Source organism: Triticum aestivum, chromosome 3B (genome assembly GCF_018294505.1).
Source record: "Triticum aestivum cultivar Chinese Spring chromosome 3B, IWGSC CS RefSeq v2.1, whole genome shotgun sequence".
NCBI classification, from domain to species: domain Eukaryota; kingdom Viridiplantae; phylum Streptophyta; class Magnoliopsida; order Poales; family Poaceae; genus Triticum; species Triticum aestivum.
In genome coordinates this window covers 696,066,180-696,086,181 of record NC_057801.1, presented here as the reverse complement: position 1 = coordinate 696,086,181, position 20,002 = coordinate 696,066,180, and the positions used below count along the sequence as shown (strand labels likewise).

General features: G+C 48.6%; 2 protein-coding genes across 4 annotated transcripts; one reads left to right on the top strand and one right to left on the bottom strand.

Annotated features, from left to right (window-relative positions):
- Positions 1 to 10,153: 10,153 nt before the first annotated feature.
- On the bottom strand, positions 10,154 to 11,676 carry LOC123066102 (galactose mutarotase). Its single transcript, XM_044489255.1, has 3 exons — positions 11,404 to 11,676; positions 11,257 to 11,306; positions 10,154 to 11,161 (listed from the first exon to the last, which is right to left on the bottom strand). Exons 1-3 carry the CDS (start codon positions 11,606 to 11,608, stop codon positions 10,301 to 10,303), a joined length of 1,116 nt encoding a protein of 371 aa, XP_044345190.1. The 5' UTR covers positions 11,609 to 11,676; the 3' UTR covers positions 10,154 to 10,300.
- A 1,856-nt stretch (positions 11,677 to 13,532) lies between these two features.
- LOC123066100 (probable membrane-associated 30 kDa protein, chloroplastic) lies at positions 13,533 to 17,374 on the top strand. 3 transcript variants are annotated; one of them, XM_044489253.1, is made up of 12 exons: positions 13,533 to 13,696; positions 13,762 to 13,918; positions 14,403 to 14,503; positions 14,599 to 14,709; positions 14,996 to 15,060; positions 15,141 to 15,222; positions 15,461 to 15,535; positions 15,673 to 15,743; positions 15,831 to 15,913; positions 16,591 to 16,655; positions 16,733 to 16,807; positions 17,015 to 17,374. In XM_044489253.1, exons 2-12 carry the CDS (start codon positions 13,816 to 13,818, stop codon positions 17,141 to 17,143), a joined length of 960 nt encoding a protein of 319 aa, XP_044345188.1. In that variant the 5' UTR covers positions 13,533 to 13,696; positions 13,762 to 13,815; the 3' UTR covers positions 17,144 to 17,374. The 3 variants fall into 3 exon arrangements, with proteins under 3 accessions (XP_044345188.1, XP_044345189.1, XP_044345187.1); XM_044489254.1 differs by having other exon boundaries at positions 13,545 to 13,696; positions 13,777 to 13,918; positions 17,030 to 17,374; XM_044489252.1 differs by having other exon boundaries at positions 13,545 to 13,696; positions 13,777 to 13,918.
- The last annotated feature ends 2,628 nt before the right edge of the window (positions 17,375 to 20,002 follow it).

The window sequence follows — 20,002 nt, the reverse complement described above, 5'->3', positions numbered from 1 at the left end:
GGTCGAGCCATTAAACGTGCATAAGCTGGCCTGCCCAAAATAGTGTGGTAGGCACTCTGGAAATCTACAACCTCAAATGTCAGCTTTTCTTTGCGGAAGTTCTTGGAATCACCAAAAACCACATCGAGAGCAATCTGGCCGAGTGATGCGGCCTTCTTGCCACGAATGACTCCATAGAAACTCATGTTGCTTGTGCTGAGTCTGGACATCGGAATGCCCATCCCTTTCAGCGTCTCGGCGTACAGTATATTCAAACTACTGCCGCCATCCATCAACACTTTAGTCAGTCGAGTGCCCTCGACGACTGGGTCGACCACCAGAGCTTGCCTCCCAGGGGTGGCTATGTGCGTCGGGTGATCAGACTGGTCGAATGTGATGGCCGTCTGAGACCACTTCAGATAATTGGGTGTCGCCGGAGCAACCATATTCACCTCTCGGTTTATAACTTTCAGTCGACTTTTGCTCTCAACGTCAGCAAAAATCACCAGAGTGGAATTGACCTGAGGGTATTCCTCGTCACTATCCCCCTTGTCCTCAACTTTGTCTGACTCCTTTTCCTTATCCTTGGACTGTTTCCCCTGGAACTGCTGTATCAGAAGTCGACACTGTCGAGTGGTATGCTTCGGGTAAATGAAATTACCCTCTTCATCTTTCTTCGTGTGGATGTGACACGGCAAATCCATCACGTCATTTCCTTCTTTATCCTTCACTTTCTTGGGGTTCCAAGGCCCTTTGGGCTTTCCTTTGAACTTTCCTTGAGTCACGGCCAAGGTTTCTCCAGGAGCAGCTGGCTCGGCTTTCCGCTTTTGCTTCCGACTGGAGTTCCCTCCTCCGGTTTCCTGGGCGACTGACTTGTGCTTGCCGCTCCGGAGCCGATCCTCTTCCTCACCATTGGCATATTTGGTGGCTATCTCCATCATTCGACTCAGAGACATGTCTCCGGTTCGACCGAATTTCAGGCTTAGCTCTCTGTACTTAACGCCTTCCTTGAAGGCGCAGACTGCCTGGTGATCAGATACATTCTCTACTGTGTGATGCAATGTGATCCATCTCTGGATGTAATCTCTCAAAGTCTCATTCGACTTCTGCACACAAGATTGCAGCTCTGTCAGTCCTGCTGGTCGCTTGCATGTTCCTTCGAACGTTCTGACAAACACTCGGGAGAGGTCTTCCCACGTGTAAATGCTGCTGGGTGTCAACTGATTCAGCCATGCCCTGGCTGATCCCTCCAACATAAGAGGCAGATGTTTCATGGCCACCTCGTCATTTCCGCCGCCGATCTGGACAGCCACTCGGTAGTCCTCAAGCCAAGTATCGGGCTTAGACTCACCGTTGAACTTACTGACTCCAGTCGCCAGCCTGAAGTTGGGAGGAATCACTGCGGCTCTGATGGCTCTGCTGAAACACTCTGGTCCGGAGACATGTACTTGGCTGCTGGTGGGTACATCTCTGTTGTGACCCTCTCTGTGAGCTCTGTTCCGGTCGACCAGACCTTGAACGATGATGGATCTCGCATCAAAGCCTGGTTCCCTTGGGTCGACCGGAATTCTTCGCCCGCCACTGTGTTGGCGTCTATCATCCTGCTGTCGAGGTATGTAGGATCCACCCCTAGGGGGAGGGGTGGGCACTCGACGTCGATCATCGTGATCGGATCGGTGATCATACTGCTCACGGTTCTTGTACTGATCGTGCCGGTCTCCACGCCCTTCACGCCTCGGGGGTGATCTGGGGCTATGAGCCGACTGGACCGTATTCGCAGCCACGGATCTGCTATGAATCCTGTTCCGCGACTGTGATATAGCTGAATTTTGATCTCCTGCTTCCCGGAGCAAATCTCTGATCTGCATCAAGCCTCTACCGGCCTCTGACTGGGAAGGCTGAATTGATTTTGCTATACGGGCTGCAGCTGCTAAATTCTGAATTGGAGTTCGATATACCTGAGTCAGAGGTGGAAAGAGCTGACATCGACTGGAATCCGGGACCCGTTGCCGCGCACGCTCATCGAGTGCTTGCTGAAGGTTCTCCAGTCGAGTGTGCTCAGCCAGGTTGGCCAAGCGTGCGTCCTCTAAGGCGCGAGCCTCAGGGGTTTCTCCAACGATAGGAGTGTGAAGTGCATCCATGTTCCGGCGGCGAAGTTCTTCCCTCTGCAGCGAATTGAGGGGCTCAGGGAGGTATTCCTCGTGGGTGTGCGACGGATCGCCTCCGCCGTCGCCTACCTCGGCACCGGGAAAGCCGGGGGGACCATGTGGTCCATTGACCATCAGGACCTCTGCCGCTGGATCACTGCTGTCGCACTCGGATGCAGTCCCCGCGGAGCCAGTCGACAGGTCGAACAGGCCGTAGAGAGATTTGTCGGGCTCGATTGCCGCGACTTGGGCGGTGGTCGACTGGCGAGCCACCGCGTGCCTCACCCACCGCTAAAGCCTCGACCGACCGGAGCGCTTGCGCATGCGGGAAGCTGGGAGGGAGGATGACACAAAAACCGGTCGATACTAGGTCGACGGTTGCCGTAGGAGGACGCCGCGGACGCACGCGCGGAAGTGTGTCGCTCCGCAGACTGGGAGCGCGTCGACGTCGAGCGGAGCCTCCTGAAGTCAGGCAGAGTCGTCGGCGACGAACGTGAGCGCGCCGAGACGGATCTCGCGGCCCTCAACCAAAACTCCGCCTGAAACCATGATGAAGGAGATCGGAAAAAATTGCAACTTCTCCAATAAGTCGCTAAGACACCGCCCCACGGTGGGCGCCAACTGTCGTGGTTCTAAGTATGACAATAGTGTAGGGGGGTACTAAAGGATAGGCAAGATCCTAGCTATGGAGTAGTTGTACACGCAAGAGTTTTACGAGTTCAGGCCCTTCTCGGAGGAAGTAATAGCCCTACGTCTTGGTGCCCGGAGGCGGTCGACTGGATTATATGCGTGTGAGTTACAGGAGTGCGAACCCTTCTGCCTGTGGAGGGGGGTGGCTTATATAGAGTGCGCCAGGACCCAAGCCAGCCCACGTAGCAAAGGGTTCAATGTACATAAAGGCCTGGCGTTACTGGTAACGTCTTACATAAAGCGATATCATGGCCATAAAGACTACTTAATAACAGACCGTTTGGATGCAGAGTGACCCTAGATCTCCTGGTGGTCGAGTGAGTCTTCATGGTCGACTGTCTTCAAGTCCGTCGAGTGGAATCCTTCCAGGTCGACTGAAAGACAGTTTCTTCTAGAGGTGTCCTTGGGGAGGGTACCTTAGACAGGTCCATGACCCTACCCTAGGTACATGGCTTCATTAGTGGCCCCCCAGCCCAAGAAAAATTCACCTAATACACATTAGTTTTTGTGCTGGATGTTAAGTAAAAACAGGCTAAACCTCATAGTTTTGCCCCTCCTTACACTACTAGGGAAAATCCTAGCAGCAGCGCGGGTTTTGGGCCTCTCAGTAGCGCGGGTGCCGACGCTACTAATAAGGCGCTACAGCTAACGTATAGCAGTAGCGCCTGTTGTCCCACGCTACTGCTATACATGAATAGCAGTAGCGCGCTTTAGGAAAGGGCGCTGCTGATATTATCTGCAGCGCTGTTTACAGGAAAGCGCTACTGGTCAGGCGGCGCTACTGCTAAATTTCCCCCCCTCGCTACTACTAGTTTTATTAGTTTTTTTCCTGCATATTTGTTTTGTATTTGAATAGGCTTTATACAATAATCTTTAGCATATCATACACATACAAATGTAATCATAGCATATACATACAATTAGTCTCATCAAATCATGTCATCATCATAATCATCATCCAACACAAAGTGGTCTCTCGTCATCAATCTTGAAAATAGCGATACAAGTCTTGATTACTTGCAAATACATCGTCATCCATCTAAACAATGATATACGCAAGAAGAGCTATCACTTTGAGTACATGAGTTTGTATCCCTCTCTCGCATTAGCGTGAACCTAAACTAACTACTGCCTCTCGCTCGGAAACCGGAAACCGATACACCTGCGCCTGACACTCCGGCCACTTGTCGTATATATACTCCTGGCATAGCACTTCTTCGCCATCTATGATCTATACACCTGCATCGTCACATGAGTTGATGATATGCAACATATATAGTTGAGCAACAGAAAGAGACAGACTTGGCAAAAATAGAAACAACATATCGTAAGCATAAATAACAAAGTTCATCATACCCAAAATGCCCTAACTAGAGTGATTTTTGCTAGTCGAGGAGGAGGACAGTTTAATTACATCACAAATAAAGTTTCACCGTGCATAACTCAAAGTTTTGTCATACAGAAAGTATGGACTAAACGGACACATTGTCATATATCGACAATCACTCCAACATGTCGTGCCATCCATCAACGTCAGGGAGATAGTCCCCGAGCCTAGTGAAAGGCTTCAGGTCGAGACGCTGAGCGGCTACCCATGTTCGGACGTCTTCTCACGACATTTGTCCTTCTTCGTAGAACATCCCTGTTTTTCCGACGACCTCCTTCATGATGATTTGGGCAAGTTCATGCTGGATGTTATAGAACTCAGCTCGAAGTCGATGATCCTCGATATCTCCTATGTCCTTTGCCCATTGCAGAATATGGGCATCGCCAGATCTAGGTGACATGTGAAGGTTCTGGTGATCCCGTCTGTACTCCAGCATGTGGTGTAGGACATAGAATCCATCATTAAGAGAATCGTTCAGTTGCTGGATACAGCAGAAGTCGGTCTTATGGCTGAAGGCGACCCTGCCGCCCCTACTCTTCTTGTCCCTAACCTCTCCACCCCTTGCTTGGTAGTAAAACATAGCACTGTCGAGAACATCTTTGATGTGGGTGTAATCCTTTTTGTGAATGTTCTTCGACGAGTCCAAGTAAAGAGCGTGGGAGAATCGGGGGTAGAGGATGATGAGGACGGCGCGCCCGCCGCTGCGCAAAATAAGTACACCTCAAATTAATTAGCCTCCACCGTGCAAATGAATTATTGAAATCGAAGGAAGGATAGCAGCGCGGATGACTTACACGGGATGATAAGGCACGAGAATCGCCTCCTTGTCCTTATTGGCGAGCATGAAACTGATGATGTAATCCCTCGCGTATTCACGCTGCTCTGCGCAGACTCTCAAGAAGCCCTCGTGCATGTAGTACGGGTCAGCGACACAGATATGACGTATCTGGTCAACCCCAATGATGTAGTTCATGTGCAAGGCATAAAGGCGGACAAACATAAAATCCAGCTTCTTCACATGAAACATGCCGAATATGTAATCGAATCGGAGGAAGAACTTATCCGCGGGGATGCTGTAGACGTACGACATTTGCCGTGGAACGTTAACCACGTAGAGTGGGTATCCTGGATCTTTCGAGGCGATGAGGCCTTTCTCTACCCACAGCACATCGTCATGAAGTCTCCTTAGATCGCCGAATCTAGCCCATAGCGCTATTGCAGGTAGGATTGGTTGACCGGGGATATGCCATTTATCCGCATCGGGGATATCTATACGGTCCTGAAGCCGAGGCTGCTGAGGCAGCTGGATCATAGAATCAGCTTTTTTACCTTTCCTCGCTCTCTTCCTAGACTTCTTTACTATCGGAAGGTCGTCCATAATACGTTGAGACGGTAATTCAGGCACCGACTCATGACGCTCAAACCCTGAGGAGGCGCTAGTATAGACATACTATTCAGCGCCATCGTCATCCTCATCCTCATCCATGGCGACGTCATCAACGACTAATGGAGCCTCCTCCTTACGCCGTCCGCTATCACCCAACCCAACACCCGACGCTAATTGGGTAGGTGGGGTGTTGATGTTCATACCTTGCTGAGGCTGTGTGCTCGTGGGTGTGCTCCCGGCCGCCTCCAGACGAAGCAGACTCTTTGGCCACAACAGGACCCACCCATTGCAACAGTCACCAAGCTGCCGCGGGGTCTCGTCGTCATCCCCCACTAGTATTAGAGGAGGCAAATTCTTGTGGCCCGGTTTGACACTGGCCACGGAAACCTTGAAGACGTTCGGGGGGATCGGCCTGCTGTGGAACAATGGTTCCTTCGGCTTCATTATCGTCGCCTTCCCCACGTCCACCTTTTGTTCGCCGATGGTGTGCAATATGGTGCACGGGGTTTCGTCGGCCTGCAAAGAAAAGTCTGCGACGTGAGACATCCGAAAGGCAACGAAAACGGGAGATTATATATTTATATTGAAGGGGGCCGGTGTGACAGATACCGTGAGGGCGTCGAGCTCAGCCAAAGACGAGGCACCACCGAGCACGTCCGGTGCGGGAGTCGGTGCGGGAGCCGGTGCGGGAGCCGAGAGCAGGTGCGGGAGCCGGTGCTCCCAAGAAGTCAGCAAGGGGAAAGTCCTCTGTATTTTTTTCTGGATTTTGCCTTGTCCAAGTGAAAACGCCCGTCACCAAGGAAGTAGACATATCTGCAACCACCTCTTTTGCGGCAGCTACCGCTGTTGCGACTGTCTGAGATGATTTCTTCTCAACCGCAATCTCAACCTTCTTGTCGATGTTTTCTTCAGTTAACCTCCGTCTTTCCTTTCTCTCCTCCGTGGTCTCACGGTAGTACTTCTTCCACGTGGCGCCGTCTCCGACACTGTGCACGTGTCCATACGACGATCGAGTATCCACCGGTTGTCGTTTCAATTGTTCAACGCCCGGTTGAATGGAGTGTCCCACTTGGGCCTCGCCAATGCCTCAGACGGCGAGTCGCTTTCAGCCGCAATCCGGTGCTACTCTCTCTGCAAAAGGCACAAGGATCGTTTACAAATATGACTAACATGTGCAGTCGAATTGATTAGAAACTAAAATTACCAGCAGTCTCATGAACTCCGTAATGACCGGTGTTGTCTCGTAAACCTTCTTCACTGGGTCCCAATGGTGCCGGGCCCTCAGGACGTCACGCTCCTGCGGGACGGTGAAATCCGCCAAGGGGTCTGGGATGCCCAGACTCGTGGCTTCCGCGTCCTCCTTGGCCCATTTGGACCTCTTTCCGCCGTAACCACGGCTTCCGAGGTGGTGGCTCCCAATGTTCCTCTTTTGAAGCCCCTTCATGTACTTAGACTTTTTTGGCAGCTTCGGCCTCGCAAGCCTCCTTGAATATTTGAAACTGCTCTTCCGTGATTGTCGGATTATCCTTTACAATCTCGGAGTAGGGTTCCCTGTCGATGATCTTTGCTTTCACTCGATTTTTCCAGGCGGCCAACGCGTCGCTAAACTTGGTCATGGCATGTTTGTTTATCTTCTTCATTGTCGGGTCCTCGTCTGCATCTTCATAATCCTTCTCATTCCGGCCCGGGAACAAGAATATCTGGTGAAACTTCTTTAGGAGGGAGCTCCTCATATTTTCTATCTTCTGAAGTTTCTCATCGTTGATGGTGGCGGTTGTCCGTACGATGCAGCCTATTTGATTGCCGTAGCACGTGCGCGCTTCCTCAGGCGCCTTTGGCTCAAAATTGCCGTCGTCCACCTACGTGACCACCAGTCTAGTAGTCCTGAGTTTGTTAGGAATCCGTTGCCTCTTTGCTTTCGGTTCTACACCAGCTCCGCTCCCCGAGGCAGCACCGGTCTCAGCGCTGGTCTCGATGCCGGTCTGAATCTCAGCGCCGGTCTCAGTCTCAGCACCGGTCTGTGTCTCGATCTCAGTCCCCGATGCCACCGGTGAGCCCAGCAACAACATTGGTTGATCGTCGGTAAGGCTAAAAAATTCGTCTGCCGCCCGGTAGACGTCGTCGCAATCACCAGAACCCTATCCTTCATCGTTGCTAGCCATGTTTCCTATGATTAAATCTAGTCAATTAATTCTAGACCTAATAAAATAAATAATGACATAAAAAAGGCCTATTGTTTTGCAGGAATGTTGACTCCTTCCTGGTGCGGCAAATCCCGGGCACTCGATATGTCCTAGTTTGTAGCACAAGTCATGCCGAAATTCACGGAAAATTTCGGCATGACCTTTGCTAAAAAGTGGACAAATCGAAAACCTGAAATTTGTCGGAACAAAAATGAATCAACATTCCGGCAAAACATAGGCCACTCAGCATCATTCCCTGGAAACAGTGTTCAAATATCCCTCTTCGACACCGCAACACATGTCCAAATATACACGAGCAACCACATGTCCAAATTTCACAAGCTAATTCAAAAACAATGTGTAGAAGAAAATTCATTTAACTACTAATAGAATAAAATTCAGTTAACTTTAGTGCTCTATAATGATGAAAGGAAAAAAAATTCAGTTAACTACTAATTTCATTCATTTAGGTTATTCATTTAGCACCACCTAATTAACCTACTGTACCACTACTACTAGCAACACTACTAACCTAATTAACCTAGCAAAACTCTAGTGCCCTAACTGAAAAACATCTAATTAACATCTACTAGTAGCACTATTGCCCTAACCTAATTAACATCTACTAGTATCACTATATACTATACAAGCAGCATCTACCCTAATTAAACCCTACTGCCCTAACTAACTTTTGTTTTAAACCAATTTTTTTGCTCTAAACTAATTTTTGCTCTAACATCTACTACTTAACATCCTTTGCTCTAAACTAATTTTTTTGCTATAAACAAATTGTTGCTCTACTAATTTTTTCTCTAAAATGCAGAGAGAGAGGAGTGGGGGGGAGGGGTGGGGGACTTACAGAGAGGGGAGAGATGGTGGCGGGGAGGTGCTAGGTGACGGAGGCAGGGGCGAAGAGGGCGGGCTCGGGCACGGGCAACGGCGGTCCTGGGCGGGCTCGGGCGACGGTGAGGTGGAGGGCGCCGACGGTGACATCGAGGGCGGCCTCGGGCGGCGGCGGTGAGGCTGAGGGCGGCCTCGGGCGGCGGCGGTGAGGATGACGGCGGCCTCGGGGGGAGACGATGAGGTTGCGGGCGTCCACGCCGGCAGGAGACGGCGGCGAAGTGGGGCGACGGCGAATTGGGGAGACGACGGCGAGGGCGAGGGATTTGGGGAAGAAGTGTGTGGTGGCCGGGGGCGGGGGGAAACTGCTGTTTAAGTGAAACATAACGGTAGCGCGTTTCCGAAAGCGCGCTATAGCTAACTTAGCTACAACGCGTTCCTGAAACCCGCTACTGCTATTCCTTTCTCCTTTTTTCCCTTTTTTCTTTTATTTTTCTTTACATTTTATTTTTTTCCTTTCTCCTTTTTCTATTTCTTTCATTTTCATTTACCTTTCTACTTGTTTTCACTTTATTTTATTTCCGTTAGCAGTAGCGCCTTACACGTAAGCACGCTACAGCTAAGGAGAGTAGCAGTAGCGCTGGGCCAGTATACGCGCTACTGCTAGGTTGGGCTAGCCATGTGCGCCCATGTCAAACAAAGCAGCAGCGCTTTTTGCTAGTACGCGCTACTGCTAAAGTCATAGCAGTAGCGCGGTTTATTTACGCGCGCTGCTATTAAGTAGCAGTAGCGTATGATTTTGTACAACGCTACTGGTAACATTCTGTGTATAAGGTTTTCCCTAGTAGTGTTAGCCCATTGCCCCTCCAAAGATTAGGCCCAAGCTCCGCCACTGTTTGTCAATCCTTATGTACCTTGTAATAGTGCCAATCTTTGTGTACCATGTAATAGTGACACGTGGATGCGTGAAGTTGATTGATACTCCGTAAAGAAATAGAAGCGCTTAGATCACTAATATTTCTTTACAAGGGAGTATTAATACTATATAAAAATGGACGATCTATATCCAATTATAAGTTCTTGGGTGGCGAGTGATTTGGCTGGTTAAGGAGATAGAGAGATTGTCGAGAAAAGTGGAAGAGAATTTATAATCATTGTTGCATGATGAAAACCGGATGTAACCATGCTTAACCCGTATTTCAAAATTGAAAGAATAATTTGATCGATGTGTTTATATTTTTATTATTCTGTGGCAACACATGGGTATTCGGCTTTTGCCTCTCCTAGTGTGCTTTAAATTCAAAGTGTGCGGGAGTGGCAGTGTAAGGGAGATTGCTAGGATTAGACTGGGGAGACGGAGACAGTAAGGCCGAAGGTATATGCGAGACACGATCGACGTGAATTCTAAAATATGGATGCCCATCTGAGGTTCTGAACAAAAGAGGACACAATCCTAGACGCCAAGCAGGGCACGATGACGAGCTCCCCGGATCGGCAGCAGGGCCGAGCGCACGGGAGGACGAGCGAGTGAGACATGACATGAGGGGGCCCTCACCGGCCGTAACGTAATGTTTATTTATTCCACCGGCAACATGCATGATCAAGTCAAGTATCCTCTCTAGCTACTGCTACGTAGTACACTACGTACTAACATCGAAAACTTGTTGCCGGCCGGATCGGATCCCGGCTACTTGCCGGCGATCGAGAACTTGTAGAGCATGTAGTGCTTGTACACCTGGCCCGCGCGGTAGATCTCGGTGGGGAACTTGGGGTTGTGCACGGCGTCGGGGAAGTCCTGCGTCTCCAGGCACAGCCCTCCGTGCTTCTCGTACACGGCGCCGCCCTTGCCCTCGTCGCCCTTGAGGAAGTTGCCGGTGTAGAACTGCACGCCGGGCTGGTCGCCCCACAGCTCCATCACCCGCCCGGACGTGGCCTCGCTCACCACCGCCACCTTGCGCACCCCCTGCCCGTCCGCGTCGCGCCCGTCCAGGACGTAGTTGATGTCGTAGCCCCCCTCCACCTCCGCGATGCGCGCGCCGGGCGCCGTCGGGGCGCGGAAGTCGAAGGGCGTGCCGGCGACGGGCGTGACGGCGCCCGTAGGGATGAGGTCGCCGCCGACGGGGGTGACGGCGGACGCGAAGATCTGGACGGAGTGGTCGAGGATGGTGCCCCGCCCGTGCCCGCGCAGGTTCCAGTACGTGTGCTGCGCCAGGTTCACGGGCGTCGGCTTGTCCACGGGCCGGGCGTACATGGTGACGCTGTACGAGTAGTCGCCGTCGATCTTGTAGGTGACGAGCACGTCCAACGCGCCCGGGAAGCCCTCCTCGCCGTCGCCGCTGCGGTAGTAGAAGGTGATGTAGGGGAAGGCGCCGGTGGCCCGCTCCCGCACCGACCAGAACACCTGGTTGAACCCGCGGTGGCCGCCGTGGAGCGTGTTGTTGCCGTCGTTCGTGTAGGTGTGGTAGGGGTGGTTCTTGATCGTGAACCGCCCGCCGGCGATCCGGTTCGCCACCCGCCCCACCAGCGCGCCGAAGTAGGTGGTGTCATTCTGCGCCAATCAAGAAAAAAGAAAGAATCAAACAAACTAATCAATGTCGGCGGCACCACCGGAGTTAAGCAACAGTTCAAGATCAAGCAGCGCACCACGTAGCCTCCGATGGTCTTGTAGCCAAGAACGACGTCGTCGATGCGCCCTGCCAATTAACCATGGATGCATGCATCAGCATCTCCATCTCCATCTCATCTTAAGAGGAAAAAGAGAGAATTCGAAGTAGTAATAGGAAGCAGTACCGTTCTTGTCGGGGAGCCTGACGGAGAGGATGGTGGCGCCCCAGTTGGTGACCACCATGGAGAACTCGCCCCTGCGCAGCTCGTAGTACCCCAGGGTCTCCTTCCCGGGGTGCTTCCTCGCCTCCACGCCGCCCAGCGACACGGCCACGGCCAGGCACAAGAGCGGCGCTAGCGCCATCATCGTCTTCATGCTCATCGCCGCCATGATTCTCTCTCGAAAGTTTCTAATCTGACCGATCGATCGAAGCCGCCTTTCAGCTGCGTATACTCTTGTTTGCTCCGTTATTTATAGAGGAGGATGGTTAGCACTCCAGAGAGAGCAACGACTGTCCTAGTCAACAGGGGAGGATGGATCGGATAACAGACGCCGCCTTGATCCGTGCAGCTTGAATCGAACCACCCTATTTGACTGTTACGTGAAAAACGGCAAGTATCAGGCTCTAGTCCATCGGCGCAACGCCTTCCTGTCCCTCGGATCATTTTGCTGCAGCATAGCCGGACGTGGCTATCTCCGCCTCGACTACTTGAAAATCACTGCTTTTTTTTTTGTTTACATCACAGGTCACCAATGCAAGTAGGGAATGTAAGCCACTGCCCAAAGCGACTAATTGCTCTGAAAACCATGTACTATATCTGTGACGTTTTATAAGACGTTATTAAAGTCCATGACAGTGTAAAAAAAACATCTAATGTTAAGTTTTTTTTTGCAAGGACGTCTTATATTAAGTTACAGAGGGAGTACTTTTGCCAGAGGTGCAATTGTATTTTTAGCAGGAAGTCAATGCTTAGTTTGCACTGTGTTTTTTACTATTACATGAAATTCTGTTGACAATATCGGTTTGTGCAATATAGTTCGACCTTACAAACCATCATCTTAGTGTGCAATACAGTTCAACCTTATAAACCATCATCTTAGTGTGCAATATTGTTAGACCTTTTAACAAAAGTTCAATTATGAGCCTGAGCTCATGTGCACCCGGATGACAATAAAATCAAGGAAAATGACGAACAAATAAAATAGAATGCTAATTTTTTGGTAACTAACTTGTATGCTTGTTTTGACAGTGCAAAAATTGGTGTAGATATAACGTTTGTGGTGGTCTGAGAGAAAAAAGGTGTTGTAAAAAACTTTCAAAATAAGCTTTTATTAGCACTATAATTTTTATGGAGCAACAAGGAAAATGGCAATAAAATAAAATAAAATGCTATTTTTTTGGTAACTAAATTGTATGCTTGTTTTGATTGTGCGAAAATTGGTGAAGAAATAGCATTTGTGGTGGTCTGGGAAAAAAAGGTGCTTTAAAAACTTTCTAATAAGCATTTCGTAGCACTATAATTTTTATGTAGGAATGTCAATGTCATTTCTCCTTGAAAATTTGCACGCAACTAGAACATGCACATATGTTTATTGTTAATCCCTACTTTTGCATTTTGTTTATCTGGGTGCACATGAGCTCAGGAGCCAAAACTTCGCCAGAACATCATATCTATTAAGTCATCTAATGGTGGTTACCATATTCAAGCATAAAAATGTGAAACCAACATAATATTGTTTGGGCAAAAAAAATCTTCAATGTGTATCATAAAATAGTGGAGGGGAGGGGGGGGGGGTGAGAGGGCGGGGCGGATCACCCAATCAACACATGGCGTCCAGTAGTGTCGTAAATCGCGGACCACACCAAGTTGTGAGTCTCTTCGTTCATGGCAGAAAGTCGGGTGCGCCAACCAGCTGCCAGGGTATTCAAGACAGAGTGTTCACCTTTCTCGTGATTTGCCATACCTCTCATTGAAGCTTTCCTGCTAGTTCTATATAATTCATCCACTTACCATAAAATAATAAAATTAATGTCTCTAAAATGCTTTTATTTTTTATAGAATGTCTCCAAAATGCTTAGGGCTAAGGCAATGCGTTCTTTTGGGCCATCATGCCAGGCCCAGGCTTAGCATTTCCAGGAGGGTCTTTGCCCGGTCCGGCGCGCGCAAAATAGATTTTTTTTTAAGCACTGACTTCACTGCGTGATTTGCCTCAAAAAAAAGAAAAAACTCACTGCGTGGTGCACCGGCGCACACCGAGCGAGCTCGTGTGCCGTCCGATCAGCGTGTATCGTCCAGATCGAGGCTGTGGAGAGGGTTCAGCCACTTTTGCGACAACGCCCCCGTTCCGCAGCCGATTCACCAAACAAACCTTGAAATCGACCCAAGCCGCCCGCTCTCCCTGTCAGGTGAGCCGCGCCGCCAGTCTCCGGCGACCCCAAGCCCCAACCAATTCCATCTCCGGCCACAGGAGCTCCAGGTACGCTTCCTCTTCACGATCTCCTCTTTTCCTTGTCCATTGGTTCATAGGTTCTGAAATCCCAGGGTCTGCAACTCTAGGGTTCCTCTCTGTCTGGTCCTCCGCTACGCCCCGAATCGATGGAGATCAGGGCCCCGCCGACGAGCCTCAGGCTCGCGACGCCGCCTGCCACCGCCAGCTTCCGCTCGGCCTCCCTCCGGACCTCCTTCCTCAACAGCAGCGGTGCGTTTCTCGAGCTCGTGCCCTGCTCCCCCCATGTTTCATGCGCTTTGTGGCAGAGATTGCTGTGATAAACTTGTAGCTGTAGATTCGATTAGCTAGTGAGCACATGTATGTTAACACAGAGGTCCAAATTGGAAGGCTGATAGGCCGAAGGTTTGGGAGATTGTGATTTCCTTATGGTTGTGGAACTTGCTCTGAAACGAACCGGGTTGACCTCCAAATCTCCAATAGCATGTTCATTGAAGCCATTGCGTGCTAATTTGCGGTTCCAACTACAAACAAGCATGTATTGTTAGAGCATGCCAGATATTACATTTTATCATGTCTGCTAATCTTCTTCGCTTACATGGTCAGGCAGTCACTCGTGCTGGTAACATACATTAATATGTTTGCAGTAGAGAGCTTATCGAATTGCATATTTGTACTATTTGGTGTTGTGCCAATGGCCATGTTGGTGACCTCTAATTAACTAAATCCTCTGCAGTCTCTCTTCGAGCTGTGCAAGTACGCCAATCAAATGTCAACAGATTTAAGTGCAACGCCATACGGAGTAACCTCTTCGATAGACTAACTAGGGTTGTCAGGGTGAGTAAGGCCATTTTCTGTCAATATTTTGTTACACAGTAAGCATAGTTTTGTGTTTATTTAACTAAGTGCTTGTGCCTTGCTGGTTTTTATAGTCCTATGCAAATGCAATTCTGAGTTCATTTGAGGACCCTGAGAAGATCCTAGATCAAGCGGTCTTGGAGATGAATGATGATTTAACAAAGATGCGGCAGGCCACTGCACAGGTTTGTTGTGTTTATTGTTAATCCTGAAATTTCACCAGTGACAGTACATTTTTAACAACTTCAGTTCTGCTGTTGTTGCCACTAATACAAAAAATTGTGGTGTTGATGCTAGTTTTGGTTAGCTGCCTCTTGTGTTACCAGCTTCTTGTTAGTTTGAATCTCTAGCTTCTGTGGGATCTTCTTGTCACAGAGGGTGCCATGTATTTAGATGTAAAATGGAAATACAAGCCTATTGTACAATATTCTTTTGCATTCAACCTGATAACACTGATTTTTGTTTTGGAAGGTCTTGGCATCTCAAAAGCGGCTTGAGAACAAGTATAAAGCTGCCGAACAAGCTGATGCTGATTGGTAATGTTATGGGTAACTAAAAGATTACATTGACCCCTGTCATCTGTTTGTTTTACAGTGCCATTTTCTATTAAATTTAGGTATCGGAGGGCTCAACTTGCTCTTCAAAAGGGTGAAGAGGATCTTGCTCGTGAAGCCCTTAAACGGCGTAAATCATATGCTGTAAGTGTCATGTAGATCTGGTGTGCTGGATCAAATGTCTGCCCAGTCACACTGTTACTAGAGTGTAGACTGCAACTTATATTAGAATAAACTCCTATCGAATGCTTGCATTATACATTTGTGCCTTCCAATTCCTTGACTGGCAATAACATGTATGTGCTATATATATCTTATGTCAACTTGTGTTAATTCGTATGCTAAATTTGTGTTACAGTTTGCTATGTGTTTCTGTGCTTAGGAAAATGCAAGCTCATTAAAGGCGCAGCTTGATCAGCAGAAGAGTGTCGTTGAAAATCTTGTTTCAAATACCAGGGTGAGTTTATTAGTTTTAACTGCAGGAAAGCTCTTTTTCTGAATACAAATTTATATTTTTTCTGAACACTACCTATTTGTATTTTTTTGGCTTTATTTTCATCTTTTTTAAAACATGTATAATATGTCATTCTGTAGCTTCTTGAGAGCAAGATAGCAGAGGCCAAGCAGAAAAAGGATACCCTAAAAGCCCGTGCTCAATCAGCAAAGTATGCATCATTCATTCGTTGGTTCTGTTTCGGCGCCTATTACTTCCTAGTTTTGTTAATGTGATAATTGGCCTTGCTTTTCTTTAGGACCGCAACAAAAGTAAGTGAAATGCTGGGAAATGTAAATACAAGTGGTGCCCTGTCAGCATTTGAGAAGATGGAGGAGAAAGGTACTTTCCTCGTTAGTGGTTTTCTCCCTCTAGTGTTATTTATCTTGTTAAGTACCCTCTTGTTTGCACAGTTAGTATGAACTGATATGGGCTTAGGCCAGATGCAAGCTCAAAAGATGCTAGAGTACTCACTCAGCAACCTTAATGACCCAGTAGAGAGTCGAACCTCAAAATATGTCAAACTATCAGTGGCCTAATATTCAAATGCATCAGGTAGCAACTGGAACTTGGTAGTGGTACTGTTTTTTCCTCCATAAGTTGTCACATTTGCCAGTTGCTGTATCATCAAAATGCATCTGGATTTTTTCTGTTGTTGCCAAAAATCATCTGAATGGTTACATTACACATCTAGTTTTCAAGCAGTGGATAGTTTGGCCACTTGCACAAAGGCTGATGATTTCAACAGAATCTAACGTTTTATGATGAATATTTTGATTGACGTGTTGTATCATCTCCTATAGTCCTATTTGAGTTGTTATGAGTATGACCTTTGTAAATTATGTTTTAATTTTCTTGCTTGTCTAGTGAATGTTATGTGTCTTCTATTGGTCGGGAAATTACATGTGCCACTAGTTTCTCTTACTGGCTGTGTTATCAGCGAGCCGACCAGTGGTATCTGGTGATAAATTATTTGTATATTTTATTCTTACTAATAGCTACATGTTTTGTCCTGTCAGTTATGACTATGGAATCCCAAGCTGAGGCCCTTGGTCAGTTAGGTGCTGATGATCTAGAAGGAAAGGTAAACTGGGTAGTGCGTACTAATTTCTAAAGATATTCATTGTGGTAATAAGATCTGACTCATAGTTTCGTGCACAGTTTGCAATGCTTGAGACTACATCGGTGGATGATGATTTTGCACAAATGAGAAAAGAACTGTCCGGGAGCTCTTTGGTATGTTTTCTCATTTTGGACTCAAAATATAGTGGTTTTCAAGTAAAAATAAGAAACCGGTCTTCTTTTGACATTGGCAATTTGCTACATACACACACGTCACCAGATTATAATATGGAAAAATGGATCCCAGCCAGCTGTAATAAATGCAAAAATGAATGTGCTATAGCCTGTATGCCGCCCATTCTGTTATATAAATGACTATAGTTTCATGACATACAGAAAGGCGAACTTCCTCCAGGCCGAAACACATCCAGCAAATCGAGCAGCCCTTTCAGAGACACGGAGATTGAGAAGGAGCTAAGCGAGCTGCGGAAGAAGGCCAAAGAGTATTAGATTCTATTCTTTACAGGCCATGTCCGTGTCGCCAGGCTTGATGAAACCTCCCAACCAAAGAACCCCGGAAGTATAGCCTTGCAGGTTTCAGCAATGTACACCTGAAACCCCCCAAGTGCACTTTTTTGGTAACGGTATATGGGCGCGTGAGGAGTTATCCTGGCATTTTTCCTGTGAATGGCATTGTACTTTGTACAGTTAATTTTGTCACATAATGCAAGTCATTTCACACCCCTTTTGAGCTTAGCCAAGAGCCCCGTTGCTGCCCATTCTTTCTAACTGCATTTCAGGGACCATGCATGCTCTTCTAGAAGGAGAGTGGCATGTCTACTGGAACCGGCCGCAGCTCCGAACCTGCACGGAGCCTCTGATCCATGGTTTCTGCCTAGCTGTTTAGTGATCAGGATATAGCCCTTTTTCGTAAAAAATGGACATATCCGTTGATCCGTGCCACTGAAAATGTGCGTTGTACACCAACCGCAGCGTCAATTTTTGAAGTCACCGAACCGGGTTCGGATGAAGGAGAAAGAACCAAGTTTGGCCTTGCCACTGTCGTGATCAGCATCAGACGGAAGCAGCAGCAAAACGACAGGCGAAACGGCGTGTCTGGGAGCGCCGCTGTCGCCCAAGGACGCTACACTCCGGCCCATACGGTACGATCCATTGCCATCGCGTTGCGTCGCCGGTTGTTCGTCTAGAAGCGGTGACGGCTCACAAGCAACAACGGGGAGGGAAAAGGAAGCAGCGATAATGCGATATCCGTCGTAACCTCCAGCGACAATAAGGCGCCCCTCTCCTCTCTCCTGGACGGCAGCACGCTACGATCATTTGAGTCAGAATCGGGTTGCTGATTTCCCAGCACCGAGATGCGTTCGTTTCAGTGAACATATTATTTTTTATCTTTCAGCAGGCACTAAGCTATCCGCGTCATGGCCACAACTCACGAATGGCCAGGTACTAGAAGCAGCCATGGCTTTTCTAGCTTTCTTCAATATTCAGCGTGCACGCATCGGCAATGGGGACATAAGCCCGGAGGCTGGAGGTGAAGCCTTGGCCTTTTCCCCGTAAAATCAGTCACAGGTGAAAGCGTCAAGGTCATATGCAATGCTCACATACAAAGAGAATAATTGACCCTCTCAACAAGAAAAGAGACAATAATTGACACTACAAATTGACTCAACAAGAAAAGAGACAATAATTGACACTACAAATTGACAGGTGAAAGCATCAAGGTCTTGAACAAAACCCTGCAGTCTGCCGCCCACGTCGCTGTGCGTAGACCCGTCCAACTCTTCCAAGTAGTACTCCGTATTGACCAGGGGACAAGAGAGATCAGGTGGTAGAGCTCGGGACGCCTTGCCGTGCCGGAACCGACGGCAGGAACGGGACCGGCACAAGCAACACGCCAGGCTCCATCAAACCAAGAAGGGCACGTACAGGCAGACAGCACTGTGCTGCACGACCTTCAGAAACGCCGGAACGATTTCGTTGCGTCCGTTTTCATGTGCAGTCGCATGATTTTAGTGTCAATAGCAGGTAGCAGTACTAACAAGAAGGGCACAAGCATCGAACAGGGAGATACTTTCACTCCGTTTTCTCCCCACGGCTGTCTCGATCGCCCCCGTCAACATTGCCGGTGCGGCGGGGCGGGGTACCGCCGAGAGCAAGCACCAACTCTGCATGCGTGCACCTCTTTCTGCGGGCCTTTGATCACACGCGCACACCGCCCTGCAGCTTTGAATTGCCGTACTTTTGCCACTTTGAATTCCATGTTCCGACCACAGCCGTAGAGCAGCTCGAATCAATGACACGCATCCATGTCGATCTGTGCCTCAATGTTGAATCGCTTGATGAATGCATGGATGGATCGCACGGCAAAACCTCTCTTCTTCTTTTCTGGACTTCTTTTAGTTTTAGATAAACTGCCACAAAACACCCAGCATGCCTTTAGGAGTAAATTGCACAGAAGTACCATAATTGGGGTATTGGAAGCAGATTGGTACCAAGATTGGTAATTTTTACATGTCAGTACCAAGATTGGGGCGAGCCGTTGCAAAAAAGACTAAAAGTGTGTTTTATACGTATTGACAGAAAAGCTGACCGGTTGGGCCCGCCCGTCAGGCGACACGCTGGCCAGTGCGCGCGTGCCCGCGCGCTGACTGGGACGAGGCCGGCTCCCTTTTAGTCCGCGGCTGGTGCGGTCGAGCCACACCCCGCTCACTCCCCCCGCTCTGCTCTGCGTTCTTCTTCCTTCTCTCTGCCTCGCCGCCGGCTGCGCCCGCCCCCGCCGGCCGCCACACGACGCTGCCGCAGCCATGGTTTTTGAAGAAGAGAGCAGCGACGAGAACTCAAGCCTCCCGTGCATGCACTCCGAAACCTCCACCGATGGGCTCAATCAGGTCAGTTACTCAATTGGAGCTAGGGTTAGGGCTAGGTTTAGGAAAATTTGGGGATTTTTCTGTCTAGGTGATCTTTGCTGTGAGGATTTCGTTTGATTTGCTTTGTCCTCGTCCTCTGCACATGATGCTAACTTGGATTTTGCTTGGGCAGGTGCCTTTCTCTCTTCAGGACCCGGATTACAATGGTCTTGAGCTAGATCTGATAGTGCTGTGCGAGAAGCATGGGAAGCCATCAGAGAAGCTTGTTGCATTTGAAGGAACAATGACTGGGAGAAGGTTCTTAGCATGTGCAGAGCCGGTAATTTTCTTGCCTTATTGATTATGCACAGGATATGTTCATTGGAAGTCACATAGTCTTGTTTGCCAATTGTTATTCAGTTATGTGATTGGTAATTTTGTTAGTCATATATGCCATACTGTAGTGCTCATTGTAGGAATGGTGAATATTATGGTCAGTGGA